Source organism: Pediculus humanus, genomic scaffold (genome assembly GCF_000006295.1).
Source record: "Pediculus humanus corporis 1103172108249 genomic scaffold, whole genome shotgun sequence".
NCBI classification, from domain to species: domain Eukaryota; kingdom Metazoa; phylum Arthropoda; class Insecta; order Psocodea; family Pediculidae; genus Pediculus; species Pediculus humanus.
The window spans coordinates 125,311-141,622 of record NW_002987818.1 but is presented as its reverse complement, the minus strand read 5'-3'; the positions used below and the strand labels follow the sequence as shown (position 1 = coordinate 141,622).

General features: G+C 29.0%; 2 protein-coding genes across 2 annotated transcripts in view; one reads left to right on the top strand and one right to left on the bottom strand.

Annotated features, from left to right (window-relative positions):
- The window catches only part of Phum_PHUM467160 (Integrin alpha-PS2 precursor, putative), a gene marked incomplete at both ends in the record, with an annotated part of 16,769 nt that extends 1,592 nt beyond the window's left edge, over window positions 1-15,177 (top strand). Inside the window, 24 exons of the mRNA XM_002430164.1 lie at window positions 894-991; window positions 3,951-4,074; window positions 5,272-5,333; window positions 5,867-5,915; window positions 6,828-6,883; window positions 7,123-7,293; window positions 7,421-7,665; window positions 7,748-7,836; window positions 7,974-8,071; window positions 8,170-8,476; window positions 8,661-8,809; window positions 8,917-9,128; window positions 9,233-9,473; window positions 9,547-9,716; window positions 9,837-10,009; window positions 10,084-10,236; window positions 10,546-10,612; window positions 12,771-13,006; window positions 13,058-13,174; window positions 13,881-14,015; window positions 14,109-14,284; window positions 14,401-14,670; window positions 14,777-15,007; window positions 15,085-15,177. Of these exons, the coding sequence (XP_002430209.1) occupies window positions 894-991; window positions 3,951-4,074; window positions 5,272-5,333; window positions 5,867-5,915; window positions 6,828-6,883; window positions 7,123-7,293; window positions 7,421-7,665; window positions 7,748-7,836; window positions 7,974-8,071; window positions 8,170-8,476; window positions 8,661-8,809; window positions 8,917-9,128; window positions 9,233-9,473; window positions 9,547-9,716; window positions 9,837-10,009; window positions 10,084-10,236; window positions 10,546-10,612; window positions 12,771-13,006; window positions 13,058-13,174; window positions 13,881-14,015; window positions 14,109-14,284; window positions 14,401-14,670; window positions 14,777-15,007; window positions 15,085-15,177 (3,722 nt within the window). The remainder of the gene's footprint in view (window positions 1-893; window positions 992-3,950; window positions 4,075-5,271; window positions 5,334-5,866; window positions 5,916-6,827; window positions 6,884-7,122; window positions 7,294-7,420; window positions 7,666-7,747; window positions 7,837-7,973; window positions 8,072-8,169; window positions 8,477-8,660; window positions 8,810-8,916; window positions 9,129-9,232; window positions 9,474-9,546; window positions 9,717-9,836; window positions 10,010-10,083; window positions 10,237-10,545; window positions 10,613-12,770; window positions 13,007-13,057; window positions 13,175-13,880; window positions 14,016-14,108; window positions 14,285-14,400; window positions 14,671-14,776; window positions 15,008-15,084) is intronic.
- On the bottom strand, window positions 1,360-3,005 carry Phum_PHUM467170 (Vitellogenic carboxypeptidase, putative; the record flags this gene model as incomplete). The annotated part of the gene is made up of 3 exons (XM_002430163.1): window positions 1,360-1,566; window positions 1,648-1,839; window positions 2,061-3,005. The coding sequence occupies 3 exons, from the start codon at window positions 3,003-3,005 to the stop codon at window positions 1,360-1,362; spliced, it is 1,344 nt and encodes a 447-aa protein (XP_002430208.1).
- Window positions 15,178-16,312: the final 1,135 nt, after the last annotated feature.

The following is a 16,312-nucleotide window of genomic DNA, read 5'->3' as shown; positions in this document are numbered from 1 at the left end:
ATAAAAAAAAGGAGTTTAAATTATTATTATTATTATTATTATTAAGTTAAAAATTTAGGTTAAATTTTCAAATCAATAATAAACAAAAAATATTGTGTAACGTTACGTTTTAAGTATTAATAATTTTATATCAAGCAATAAATATAATTATTATTATTATAATAACGTTCCTTCCTTCACATATCAATTTTTTAAAATTTACTTAACTATAAAAAATTAATTAATAAATTTAATTTAATTTATTATTATTTGATTTTATTGAAGAAAGATAAATTTTGGATATAGACATGATGATTGGTCGTTAAACGACATTAAATAATATAAATAGTTTCTTTTTTTTTAATTAAAAAAACCTTGATGGCAATTTAAAAATACGAAATTTTTATTATTATTATTATTATTATTATTTAATATGATGTTAAAATTAATTCACCGGAATTTGATTTCTTGCCCCATTCGGTCAATTAATTATATGAATTATTAGGAAAAAAAGAAAATTATGCTAAAAATTTCTTTTGTGTAGATAAATAATAATAATAATAATAATAATCACCCTTTACACGCATTATCTTTATTAATAAATTTATACGAATGAGGGTTGACAAGTAAAACACACTATTTTATTATTATTATTATTATTATTATTATTATAAGAAACTTTTCATCCTAAATAAAATGTCGACTGACTTAGTTTTATTTAAAATTATTTATGTATTATTTTTATTTTTTATTTTTTTTTTAACGATTGAATCATGAGAGAAAAAAAGAAAAAAAAAATGTTCGATTTGAAAAATTTCCAAATTTTCAAATGTTAAAAGTCATACATGAAGTCATTATTATTATTATTATTAATTTATAAATTTTGTTTCAATATTAAAAATTTTTTTTTATAGGAAACAACAACAACACTGACGGTAGGCAAATAGATAAAAAATCATATCAATGGTTTGGTGCGACAGTTCGAAGTTCTGGAGAAACTGGAATAGTATTGGTGAGTGTTGATTTAAATGTTTTTTTTTTTTTTTTTTTTTTTTTTTTTAATTACACACAGAAAGCTTGAAAGCTCAGAATAAGTAGTTAAATGTTAAGTAGAAAAAATTTTATAAATGTCACATTTTTATTGTTGAGCGCTTTTGACATTTGTGAGTTTTATTAAATGTAAAGAATAAGTTTTTAACTTAACAAAAAAAAAAAAACGTACGTAACGAATATTTTGTATACAAAACACAACATTTAGTTAAAGGAATGTTTTTTAAGTAGGAACACACGACGACTATTTAAAAAAAAAAATTATTTTATCCATTCTTCAATTACACGTTGATTTTTTTAATTTTTTCATCGGTTACGAACAATTTTTTTTCAAGAAAAGGTAACATTAAAAATAAATCTATTAAACATGTCTAGAGCCCATTTTGGTTGATCCATTGGCACAAAATGACCGGCATTACGCACCATTATTTCCGTTAGATTACCGTAAGATCTTACGTATCCTGCTACGTCTTGCTCAACTTTCCAAATTTGTCTTTTAGCTTTTTTAAAATTTTTTGTTCCGCTCCATTTGAGATCCTTTAATTTATAAATAAATAAATAAATGAATAAAAAGTAATGATAATAATAATAAGTGAAAAGCGTAAAGGATAAACTTACGGAAATGAAATCTCTACTTGCTACATATGAATCCCTTAAATCCATTTGTCCATAATATAACCAAACTCTGCATTTATCAATGACAAATTCTAACCAGGGACGAACGGATTCCATTATTTCATTATATAAAATGGTGCTAACAAGTGTTGAATTAGCAAAAGGGACGTTTCCGACGTGAATGGCCGTTCTCACCTAAATAATATTACAAAATTATTGGATTTTTTTTAAATCCCGGTTGAAACGTGATTTCAAACTATTTATTATAGATAATTTAAGACTCGAATATCGATTCCTTTTACTTTCTACTATATATTATTCCCTTTCAATAATTGTCTTTCACATCCATGAAATATTATTATTATTATTTTTCGGTAAAATCCATAGGATTAATTTATAGTTTGAAGTTTACTTACGTGTTTTTTATTTAAAAATTTTCGTACGTTTCCTTTAGGTGCACCGTGTGCAAACAAATAATTATAAAAATTTGTATATCCAGCATTTTTTCCAAAAATAACATTTATCATTTCCGTTCGTTTTGTTGCGGCACCTGAATAATTTCCAGCTTTTATCAATTCTTTGATTTCGTTTTCCGCTTTTTCCATTTCAAATTTTATTTTATCCTCTGTTAATCCAAGTTGATAAAAATGTTCGGCATAATGAAGTTGATTTATAGGATCTATTAAACCGTTTCCGATGGATATACCATCCAAATGCAAATCCGTTTTACCATTGAAAAGAGCAAAAGCTATGGCCGGTATGTATTTTCCAGCGTACGATTCTCCGGTGAGAAAAAATTTATTGTTTTTCAATAAAGGAAATAAACGGAAAAATTCTTTTAAAAATTTTAAAAAATTATCAGCAACTTGCACTTCGTTTTTGCTGTAGCAGGTAGAATTTTTGGTAAAACTGAAACCCGCTCCGACAGGATTGTCGACGTAAATAACGGAACTGTTTCGATTCCACGAATATTTATTTTTCGTTAAATTTCCATCAACGGTTAATCGGTAGGGTCCGTTTTCCGTGAGGAGACCCAACATCGATGAGGATCCCGGTCCACCGTTTAACCACACGACCACCGGATCGGAGGATGCGTTATTTTGAGATGGAAAAAACCAAAAAAACATGTTTGATTGACATGTCGAATCCACCGTTAAAAACCCGGAAAAACTCTTAACGTCGTCGGGCATCAAATTCGTAACGGCAGCTTTATTTTGTGCTTCTTTTATTTTTCCTTCGGATATCAAAGGTGATAGAATTAGAGGCGGTTCTTCTTCGACGGCGAAAAAATTTCTTATACCATAATTATGGTTTAAACCGTTTACGAGAAAACAAGACGCGAAAAAGGTTATCCAAAACATATTGTTAAATGATTAGCGCGACATTCACATTGGTACTGTTGTAAAAAAAAAAAAACATAATAATAATAAATAAAAAAAAAAAAAAATAAAGTTCGTCCTTTAAATTATGATATTATCTTTATCGTGAAAATACTTGGTGATAAGAAACAAATAGATTTAAGTACAAACAAACAAGTTTTTTTTTTTTTTTTTTTTTTTATAACAACGTTGCTTTAATTTAAATTTATTTAAATCAAAAAGTTTAAGATAATTATTTTTTTTTAAATAAAATTTTTATTTGATGGAATATTAATAATTTATATTTTAGTGTTTTTACAATTATTACTCAAAAAATTATTAAAAAAATAAATTTATTTGATTAGTGACGTTGAACACGAAATTGAATCCGTTGTTTGCTGTCGTTGGATCACATTTAGTGGATCTTCCCTGTGTTTTTTTACTTTTCCCAAAGTTTGGATTTCATTATTTTCCCATTTATTTGTTTTTTTGCTTTTCACTTATAATTTTTTAATTTTCTCCACGTTCGTTTATACAATCAGAACCTACACTTGTTTCGAGAGAAGAATTATATTGGAAAAAGGCAAACATAAAAAGTTTTAAACTAAAAGGTTAATTATTTAATTCATGAATAATAATACTAGTTGACAACACATTCACTGATTTAGATTTAAGACACAATTAAATATTGAGAGGAGAATCCCTCTTCTTTTTGTCCAGCTTCCTTTTATATATTAAACTAATTGAAACAGTTATGAAAAGTGTAAAAATGTTTATAAACAAAAAATAGAATAAATTTCAAGAAGGTTCATTTATAGAAATATAATATGTAACCATGGTGTTATTATGTTATTATTTATAAACAATATAGAAATGTAAACATATTTATGACCTTTAATTAATTTTTCCAAGTTTATTAAAATTAAAAAAAAAAATTTTTAATTTCAGGCTTGTGCTCCAAGATACGTTTGGTTTTCTACTACAACAGCATACAGAAGAGATCCCGTGGGTACTTGTTACATAGCAAAAAATTACTTTTCTGAATTTTCCGAATATTCACCTTGTCGAACTCGTAAGTATATATTACAAAATATTTTTTGATTTTGATAAGATTAAAATTATTTTTCAACGCTGCTGGTTATGAGAATATTCGTGTTTATAAACCAGATAAAAAATGATTGTGGGTACTAGACATACGCACTCGACACACACGCACACGCATACACATATATATATAAATCTTAGCAACTATCTTTTTTATCGAATGTGTGCAAAATAAAATAAATAAACAGAAAAAAAAAAGTAAATGTTTACAATTTAAAAATTTAAGTTTTATTTCTGTCGCTTCCGTTTTGTTTCACACCATGTGATTTTTAAATAAATTTCTTTCAAAGAAGGGTTCAACCAAGTTAAACAAGCTGATCAAATGATCTGGTGTTTGTTAAAAAGAAAAATGTGATTTACGTGTGTGTGTGTGTGTGTGTGATACATTTATATTAAATACAAAACTTTTTGAATATTCATTTTATTGTCGTTTATACACACGTAAAAATTTTATTCTTAAAAGGCAAAAACTTATTATAATATAAACGCACACGCACACGCGCACACACACGCACACCATGTTGCCCAGGCTGTTCCATAATATTTTGATCGCCATTCATTTATTGTTGCGTAGGCAGAGCCAAGCCTTATTTTAGTTGCAAGAGACAACTTTTGCGTGAATTGAATATCATTTGCTATTTTTATTTCATGTTTTTTACATGACTACACACGCACACACACACACACATATTTGGTGGTATTTAAGCGCACTGTTAATAATTTCTTAAACATTTTTATAGTTATTATTTCCATCAATCATTGAAGACTGTAAATTTGAATGTTTGCAAAGATTTCCATTGAATTAATGGATGATTTTATTTTCTCGACCATAAAAATATATTTAAACTTTCATCGCATGACTTATTATTATGAAAACTTTCTTAAGGAAAGTAAAAATACAAAAAAAAAAGACGTTTTTAGGGCGGCTCCCCTAAAAATTTTCTGATAACGGAAAGAAAAAAAAAAAATTTATAAAAAGGTTTTTTATTGTTGTTAACACCACGAAATGTGATTTCTAAAGTTCTAGGGAAAAAAGAAAATTCTTTTTTTTCTAGAAATTCAATTTCATCTTTTTTTTTTTGTTTCAAGCTTAATTTTCTTTTGGTAAAGAGGGGAAACAAATTGATTATTTGCATTAAAAAAAAATTTTTTTTTTTTTTTTTAGGTAATTGGGGTTATCACAGACAAGGATCATGTCAAGCTGGCCTTGGAGCAGACGTATCAAAAGTAAGCAAATAATTATAATAATAATAATAATGATTGTTATCATTATCATCCGTCTACCGTTTGCGATTTCACCTGTGGGAAATTTTCAAAAAAAACAAAAAATTTTTATCTTTTAAATTTGATTTCAAAGTTTAAAAGTCTCCTTTTTTTTTTCTCTCTCTCTCTCTTTCTCTCTCTTACACAAACAAAATCCTGTGTGATTCATTTTTTTTGTTTTTGTTTAATTCGTTTCTGGAATATTCGTTAAAAATTAATTCAGTTATAAAAAAAGAAAAAAGAAAAACATCCTACATTTGTGTTAAGTTTAAATCACTTAAGTCATGCATCCGACTATCGCGTTTTATTATTATTATTATTAATAAATGCAGTTGACTAATTCCGTTAACTAACCATTGCGGAGGAGTTTAATTCTTTAAAATTTTGAATTAAACTCGTTTTTACAAAATGATAATAATAATAATAATATTATTATAAGATTTTAAAAAAGATTATCATCTAGGGTTACGTAAAAAATTTAAATTTTATAATTTCAGAATGGCAACAGATTATATGTTGGAGCACCTGGAAGTTGGTATTGGCAAGGTAAATTTTTTCCTTTTTTTTCCATTCATTCTATTATTATTATTATTAATATAATCAATTTTTATTGATTTATTTAAATTATACATGAATGAATTAAATGTTTTTTTTTTATATAACGTTTGTTTTCGATTTATGATTTTTTATTATTAAAAAAAAAAAAAATGATTTGTTTTTGTGTTGATTACATAACATGATTGAAAATAATTTTAATAATAAATAGAAACATTTACCTCATTTGTTCTTTCGTTTTCGGTTTAACAATTTAATTAATTTTATTTTACGAGATATAAATTTTTAATTATTTCAGAAAATATTTAATTTTTTTTGGGTTGTATTTTTTAAATAAAAAAATATTTTAGGACAAATCTACGATATATCACCATCATTTAAGATGCCCACTGTCTCTCCTGATTACAGCAAAAATTATGAATTAAATCTCATCGAATATGAGTCAGGTAAAAAAAAAAAAAAATAAAAAATGGTGGACTGGAAATATCATCCATAAACTTAATAAGAATTCATGGAGAAGGTGTAACATTAATTTTTTTTAAATAATAATCATACATGGTTTACGGTTGTGGGCTTAAACTCATGTTTAAAATCTTAATTGATTCATAACCTTTGACACTCGCTCGTGTTTTTGGGTTAAAACGCTTTGGAATAAGGAGTAAAAAAAAAAATTTTTTTTTTAAAACTGTCGTCAGTGCTTAATAATAATTCTTTTTTTTTTTTATCCAACAGATAGTTGATTTATAAATGTTTACATCGTTCGTTAAAAAAAATTATATATGTATAGTAATGTCCTGAATTTTTAGTAATTGATTATTAATAGATTTTAGTCATCATTTTTGTTTTAATTTCTTGCATTAAAAAAAAAAAAACTCAATAATTATTAAATGTCGCTTAGGATAGTATGTATGAAATCGATTTGTTATAAATTATACAAAGAAAAATTCAACAACAGCTTTGTGATTAGTTTTTTTATTTTATTTTAATTTTACTAAAAAGAAATTAAGCATAAGGTTCAATTGCTGCTTGGTGATGGGTTGTGTTACATATTTATATTATATATCGTTTATTATCGTTTGCAATTTTATTATTGAATGTATTGTATCGTTATAATGAAATATGAATTTAAGGACGAGGAAAAACTAAAAAAATAATATGGAGAAAGAAAAACTAATAGTAATTGTAAATCACAGGTCAGCTTTATGCTCAAAATCCAAACAAAAGACCTGAAGTTTTGGCCACATCTGAAGGTTCGCCTCAAGATGATGATTCGTATCTTGGTTATTCAGTAGCTGCTGGTGATTTTGAAGGAAGAGGAGAAGGTGGTGTAGCTGTAGGAATGCCAAGGGGAGCTGGATTATTCGGAAAGGTACATTTGCTTAAAATCAATTTTCATTTTGTTTTTTGATTAATTATATTTTCTTTAGAAATATAATCTAATATCATTTTATTACAACATATATTATTTTTAAATTTTTTATTTTTTTTTATTTTAGGTGGTTTTATATTCAGTAAATTTGACAAATTTACAAAACCTGACAGGTCATCAATTGGGATCTTACTTTTCGTATTCACTTGCTGTAATAGACGTCGATGGAGATGGTTTAGACGACGTTATTGTTGGTGCTCCTTTACACACCGATTTAAATAACAATGAGGGAAAGTATGAAAACGGAAGAGTGTACGTTTATTTTCAAGAACCAAGAATCGACGAAGATGGATACTACAGCCGATTTGTCAAGTAAGAAAATATTCTAGTTAAAATAATATTCTATATACATGTAGTAAAACAATCAATGATAATTATTTTTAACTTTGTACAGGTACGAATTTAGAGATGGTAAAAACTCTAAGGGACGTTTCGGTCTTAGCGTAGCAGCTTTGGGAGATACTAATAAAGATGGTTACGGAGGTAAAAAAACAAATTTTATTTTTTTTTATAAATATATTTATTACCCTGGTATTTTATTAAAAAATGTTTTTCTCAAAAAAAAAAAAAAGAGGTTTTTTTTATTTATTGATTAAATGATTTTATTGAATCCGTTTCAGATTTTGCTGTTGGTGCACCGTATGATGGTGCAGAAGGTCGTGGAGCTGTTTACATATACCACGGTAAAAAAGGAGGAGTAAGGGAAAGCTATTCTCAGGTAAAGAGGAAAAATTTTTTTCTTTCTCTCTAATTTGTTTTGAATGAATTTGCGTATGTTTAATAAATTTTTCTGTTTTCGTATTTTCTCGTGTGTAGGTCATAAGGGCTGAAGATTTATCGGTGCCAACGTCGACATTTGGATTCTCGATTGCCGGTGGTCTCGATATGGATAACAATCAGTATCCCGACATGATTGTTGGTGCCTACGAAAGCGACACAGCATTATTTTTCAGATCTCGACCCGTCGTTAAAATGGTCGATGCAAGAGTTTCATTTAATTCAAAGACGAAGCAAATTAGTTTGGAAGAAGAAAACTGTACTCTAAAGGATTACTCAAAAGTTCCTTGCATTTATCTTCAAGCTTGTTTAAAATATAATGGAGTTGAAGTAGATAATCAATTAGGTAAGCATGAATCAAAAAAATTCTTTAAATTTTATTTACAATAATACATACATATTTTTAACTACGTGACGCATACGTATTCAAACAATCTAAAAACTAGATAAATGAATAAATATTTATTTGTAATTAATTAATGTCTTTTCGATAAGTTGTTTGTTAATTTTAATAATATTTATTTAAATAGACGTTGACTTGGGAATCGCCTTGGATTCGAAGAAACCCAAATCTCCAAGAATGTTTTTTTTAAATGAAGAAGGAAAAAGTATAAAAAATGAAACGATACGTCTTACAAAAGGAGAATTGAGCTGTCAAAGTTATTATGTCTATGTTAAGGTAAAATTTTCAAATTTTTTCAATTACGTTACCTTTCGTATAAAAAAATACAAATTTAAATTACCTTTAAATATTCGGTAAATATATATTTAAAAATTTTCTTTCAGCAAAACATTCGGGACAAACTTACTCCTCTCGAAGCAGAACTCAGATACAATGTGAAAGACAGCCAAGTATTCACTGGAAGAAGGTATACAAGATCCTTATCACCGGTTTTGGACGCTAATGAAGTTAATATTCAAAAAGATTCTTTATCAATTCAAAAGAATTGCGGACCGGATAATATTTGCATTCCCGATCTTCATGTGACTACCAAAAAGTTAGTTATTTGTATTGTTATTTTTTTCTTTTGTTAAAATTATTTTTAAAAAATTTTCTAAACCAAATCATATGTAATTTTTTTTTTTTTTTCGTTTTCAGAAGCGTTTCGAAATACCTTTTAGGTTCCGGAGAAAGATTTACACTTGATGTCCAAGTAGAAAACAAAGGAGAAGATGCATTTGAAGCAATGTACAATCTTCAAGTTCCACCGGGAATGAATTACATAAATATTGAAAGATTGGATTCTGATCGGAATATACCCGTTCAATGTTCTGCTCCCAGTGCAATGACTAACAACACCCTTAAATGTGATATTGGAAACCCGTTGCCAAAAGAAAAAATGGTTAGTAAAACAATTCATTGGGAAAAGAGAAAAAACCGAAATCGTGGGCTCATTTAAATTCGATTTCTTTCAGGTACGATTCAAAGTTTTGTTACAACCTTTTCACCGTGAAGGTATGAAATCCAGTTATAATTTTGTTAGTACTGTGAATAGTACTAATCCAGAAGACGAATTAACTGCGGTTGACAATGTGGAAACATTTACAATTCCTATTTGGGTGGAAACTGATCTTATTTTGCAAGGGTAAGACTTTTACTTTTTATTAAATAATCATTATTAATTAATCAAATTTTATGGCATGGCAATGTTGGGCATGCCCCCCAGTAGTACTTTCACGAGTTTTTTTTTTTTTTTCTCCAACAGATCATCACACCCTCCGGACATACATTACAATATGAGTCATTTTGATGGAAACATTCGAAATGAAAACGATATAGGGCCTCAGGTATATCATGTTTATAATATTCGAAATAAAGGACCCTCTGATATTTTGGAAGCTCAAACAATTTTTTTGTGGCCTAGCTATACGTTATCAGGTATTAAATAATAATTTAAATAAAGAGTGGCAACAAAATGACTACAATACAGTAATTTATAATTTTATTTACAGGAGATCATTTATTATATCTACTGGAACAGCCTGAAGTTAATGGAAATGTAAAATGTGAATACGTAGAAAATGTCAATGAAGAACGAATCGAATTAGATCGAAAAAGAAAATCATTTTTACACTCGGCAGCTTTTTCGGCAGCTCAATTCAGCGGTCACGGATATAGTAAAGGAAGTGGTAAAGCCGGCGGAGACATAGTTAAATCTCATGTTCAAGGCGGTTTAGCTACTAAAGACGGAAGTGCAAGTTTTAGCCGGCAAGACGGTTGGGCGGGAAGAAATTTTGCTGCTGGAAGAAAAGAAGCTTCCGGTGGCGGCGGTGGCAGCGGTGGTGTTCGTTATAGTGGCGGTGCTCGCGGCGGTGGCGGCGGCGCCGGCGGTGGAAGTTTTTCTTGGAACAGAGAAGGAGGATACAATGTAGAAGGATCTGGCAGAATGTCTGGCAGAAATAGGGGAAGGGAAGAGGCAAGCGGATCAGGAGTTTATTCAAGTAGCAGAGGCGGTTCCGTTGGTCGAGGTGGTGGTTCCCGGTGGGAAAGTAGGCAAGAAAGTGGCATGGTAAAAACCGGTACTTTTTCAAAGGGAATGATTCATTCGGATGGCGATTCACAAATGAATATAAATAGAAATCAGTTTGAAGAAGATATGGGTAGAGGAGGGTTTGTTGATTTTGAAAGTGGCGACGGTTCCGAAGCTCATCGTCACAGAGTTATGGGAAAAACATACGGGTAAGCGAATTCGAATTACGTTATATTTATATGTCGTAATAGAAAAAAAATATTTGAAAATCAAAAAAAAAATTTTAAATTATTCACAGTGATGTAAGGTATACAGGCTCGAGCAGAGCAGAAGGGGGTCATTTCTCTACAGATTTTAATGAAAGTAGAGGAACTGTATCAAGCAGTGTCCACGGTTCAAAATCAATGGGAAGCACAGTCACCGGTGCAAACGTCGATTCCAGCAGGAATTTTGGTAGAGATGGAAAAATCATGACAAATGCGTTTGACAGTAGTAGGGAAATCACCAGAGACGGTGCTAAAGTTGTTGTTACCGATGGCCGAGTGAGTGGGGGTACTGAAGGAGGAGTTGTTACTTCTTGGTCAGAAGAAAAAAGCAGCGCCTCTGGATCTTATTCAGGATCTGCTGGAGGAAGTACTCAAACGTAAGTTTTGTAAATTTTACACTTGAATTTTATTTTTTATTAAATTGAACAACAAATAATTCATAAAAGGCATAATTAAAACTTGTAAAATGATTGGGTTTATTTTTTTATCGATCGGTTTGCAATTCGATTATCTTTCTGTCAGTTTCAAAACTTCATTCTCTTCTCTTTTCTTTTCTTTTCTTTTCTGTAACTTCTTTTCTTATAACTTTAGTCATTCTTCCGAGGAAAAAAATTATGAATGGGGTTTTGGGCAAAGCGGTAGCGAAATGGATGGGAGTAGTTATGGAAAAGGGAGGTAAGTTGACATGCTGCAAATTTTGCCTTGGACTAGACATAAAAGAAAAAAAATTATCATTATCTTTTATTAATGTAATTATACAAATTTGGTTTTTTTTTGTTCATTTGAATTAGTATGGTATTAAAGATTAATTTACAAATAGCTTTTTCAGAGCCTTTGCCGCACAAAAATATTAATTAAATTAAATTAATTACAAATTAATTTAATTACAAAATTTAATTTGTAATTAATTACGCTTCAAAACAACTTTTTTTTGTTAATTTCAATGCAACATCAGAAAAAGTCATTTCAGGTGTACATTGAAAATATCATTTAAACGGTTTTTTATTTATTTTACTTTAATGTGTGATTTTTTAAATAACGTTTTTGTGCGTTTGATAATAAGGATTTTACTCCATATTAAATAATGACACAAAATTTTTTTTTTTCAGTACACAAGATGAAAAAAGATTCCAACAAAAACCATTGGTGTTTAATGCCACGGGATACTCCAGAGCGAGAGGAAAACTAGAAACAAATTTAAATAAAAGCGTTTCCGATGGAACAGGTCTTTATCATTTGTCATATTCCCCCCCCCCCCCGCTTATAGTATTTTATCAATTTATGATTATTAAAAAAATTATTTTTTATTTTGCAGCCAATGTAAAAAAAGCTTACGGTCAAAATGAATTTCGAACTGTGGCCTTAGATTTGACCCCTGGACATGGTTCAAATATTGGTATAAACATCGTTGGGGATTCCGTTGGAAGAAATGAAATCAGTACATCCAATGCTGGTTCTTCCGGAACAGAAATAAGTTTTGATGAAAATACATTCAATCAAAGGACTCGATTTCAAACCGAAGGAAGCACAAGAACAAGGGAATACGAAGAAGCTATTAATCGAGAACTTGAACGAAGAAGACTGGAAGCTGAAAAAGCAGCTGCAGCGGAAGCAGCTGCAGCAGCAGGCCTCGTCTTTGATTCTAAGAAAGTTGAAAACGTTGATTCTGATCAATCTAAGAGTACGCAAACAGTATCAATAAGTCATGATTCAAGCAGGTTTGACACATCGAAGAAGGAAGGTCATTTTGAAACGAAACTTTTTCATCCTCCAAAAGACGTTTTACTTCATTCCACTCTTTCTCCCACGGTAAGTGTCATTTTTCAATAATATTTTTAAATATTAATTAAAGGTTATTGTTGAATAAATAATACCAAATCTTTCATTATTTGCAGGATCACAGAGCTTACGAGTCAGCAAGAGGACATGTTGAAAAAAGTGAGGAGGAAAGAAAATTTGTATCTGGTGGATCTGGAGAATCATCCTATTCCCCGTCGAAAACTTCTACCGATAAAAAGATTTATCAAATACAAGGAAGTAGATTTGGTAATGGAACTCGAACTTATCAGATTTTAAGCAATGGCACAACAGTTTACGAAACTCATTACGACGGCAACAGTCAGGATGCAAATTCCAGGAGTTATGAATATGAAGATGCTTTAAATAGAGAGTACGAAAGAAGAAGACAAGAAGCTGCAGCCGCAGCAGCAGCGGCAGCGGCTGGAGCTGCTGCCTCTGCTGCGTCTGCATCATCGTCGATGTCATCGTCTGCGTCTTCGGGTACAACTCGTTCTAAAGAATCATATGGTGGAGACTTTGACCAAAAGCAAAGTAATAGATTTTTCGTCGATGGCAAAGCTGTGAGTTTTAGAGAACATGAAGAGGCTCTCAGGCGAGAATACGAAATAAAACGACAAGAAGCCGAAGCGGCAGCCCGGGAATTGGAAAGGATAAGATTAGAATCAGAAGCGTCTGGATCTACCTCATATAATGCTAGACTATACGAAACCATAGAAGCTCTAAGGGCTGAATACGAAAAAAAAAGATTAGAAGCGGAGGCGGCGGCGGCGGCAGCAGCTGCAGCTGCTAGAGGTACAGTAAAATTATTTCATAAAATTTATATTGAATTAAGTTTTAAAAAAATGTAAGAAAAAAAAAAATTATTTACTAATAAATACCGAGGACTCTCTTTTTGCGTAGTAACAAGACAACTTTAAATTTACTATTGATAAAAGATTTTTTTACTTTGCAACTTTCTCTCTTGTTATTATTAGTATTATTATTTCAATCTTTTTTCCTCCTTTACTCAATTGACATTTCCCGTTAAATGTCTTGTTTGCCCTTCTCTGTCGTGCTCTACTCCATATGTTGCAAAAATTTGCTTTTCAACTTTATAATTATAAGGAATGTTGGCACATACAATTATCCACATACAATTCATATCATAATATTTATTTTTCATATTTTTGTATTTTTCAATAAAATAAAAAAATTTAAATTTCAGCTAGATCAGCTGGAGAGTCTGCTTCTCATCATTACTCAACTCATTACAATTACTACACTAATTCATCTTGGGGTTCTGATGGAAAACCAAAAGTGGATAGTTCAGGACGGTGGTACGTCAATAATAACGGAACAGTTCATTCGGGTTAGTATGATATATTTTACTTTTTTAATAATCCACTAATACGTTCAACTGAAAAAAAAATTTATAAAAATATTATTATTGTTTTCTTTCCAGGATCTTCAGCATACGATCAGGAGAATAGATACTTGGAAGAAGGAGCTCGAAGATATGATGTTGGAAGGGCACAAAGTTTAGGCGCACAATATTTCAACGAAAGTTATTTCGATTCATCCCGAGGAGGATCTCAGGATTCATTCAGAGATAAAAATATTGATCCCGATTTAGGATACGTGAGAACGAGGCAAAATGATTTGGGTAAAATAATTTTAGTAAAAAATAGTTTTAGTAAAATAATTGACCATTCAAATTTCTGTATAATTTCTTTCTTTTAGATGGAATATCGGAGTCTAGATATTATAGAACCCGTGGAGAACCTCTTATTCAAAATTTTGTCGACGATAACGATATGTATAAAAATTATGCGGCTGATAAAACTTACGAAAGAAGAAAAAGAAGTTCAACTTTAATAACGAAGTACAAACGACAAGTAACGGATAATTTCGATTTGAAATCTTCATTGAGTTGTGGGCCGACAAATTGTACTAAAATAATGTGTACGGTAGGCCCTTTAAAAAAAGGTCAAGAAGCCTGGATAGCATTTAGAGGACGAGTATGGGTCGAAACGTTGAAAAAGGTTAATAAATATAAATTATTATAAATAAAAGAGAATGAAAAAATAAATACTCCTAATAAAACAATTTATTATTATTTTAAAATTTCAGATCGGTTATCAAAGAGAAATAATGCTTTCATCTCTTTTGGCCAGTCAAGTTACCAAATTGCCACACATAGGTGAGCCACACAATGCCAAAGTTGAAACCTACGAGGTTTTTTCAGAAATTATGCCTCAGGATGTCACTGTAAAACCGGAAGTTGTTCCCTTATGGATCGTTGTTTTATCTGCGTGCGCGGGAACACTTATTTTATTATTATTAATATTTTTGTTGTGGAAGGTAAATGAAAATGAAAATTTTTTTTTTAATAACCAGATGTAATATTCAATTAATGTCTAAATTAATTATTTTTTCAGCTTGGATTTTTCAAACGTAATCGACCATCGAACGCACCTGAAAAGCAACCTTTAAATCGTAACGGATACAGCGCAGGAGACGAACAATTGTGATCGAAATTTTAAACGAATCAATAAAAATCAAAAAAAAAAAAAAAAAAATACTTTTTAGAGAAATTTTTTTTTTTTTTTTTTGTTCGAAATACGATATAAAAAAAATTTTTTTTTCGTTTTAGTATTTTGCAATCATTATTGGTAAAATTAATCGACTCTAGTCAATCGAGTGCCTAAAGTTAGTTATTAAAAATTTATTTTATATATATATATATATACGTTTTTTGTATTTGGGTTTTTTTTTTTATTTACATTCTGCATTTAATCAAAAACAAAAATAATAATTTTGAAAAAGGGAAAAGAAAAAAAAAATCATTTAAATGAACGTTTTTGTAATTTAAATTTTGTTTGTATCCGTGACAGACTAAGCATAGAGTACAAATCATCACAAAAATAATGGAATTTAAAAAAAAAAAAACTGTCTTGAATTGTATTTTTTATTATTTTATTTTATTTTATTTTTTTGATGATAATTACGATTAATTAATTTAAAATCTCAAAAATTTTATATAAAATCATTTTAAATTTTGACACAAGTTTTAATATTACCAATATTTAATAATTAGATTGCATTTTTTTTTCTTTTTTAATAACAATGAACGCATAAAAATAATTTTACTATTGATTACGTCTTATGTAATTATTGTATTAAAAGTTAATAATAAATAATATTATGGATTAACGACGATGATTCCTTCGAAATATTAGTTTTAATTGCTTCATGTTATTATTATTTTTTTTCAATTTAAAAAATTACTGTTATTTCTAATGAACTTATTAAAATAATTTTAATTAATCGTAATTTAATTATATATTGTTTAGCTTCGTTTTTTTTTTTTTTGTACCGTGTTAGTTGTAGTTTAACTTATTTTAAAATAATATTTATAATTTTTTTTTTTTTCTTTTTGTAATTATTTATTTGTGTTCATACATTTTTATTTTTTTTTTTTTAAATACTCCAAGAGTACCAGTGATTATTTTATAATAAGTCATGGTGGTATAAATATTAATAAAATATTTAATAAAAGCTTTACTTAAGTTATAACGTTAACTGTTGTACTGTTAAATTAATTAACAAATAATTATTATTTCGATTGTAGTTTAATAAATAATTTTGTCAAAATTTTTATTTAGT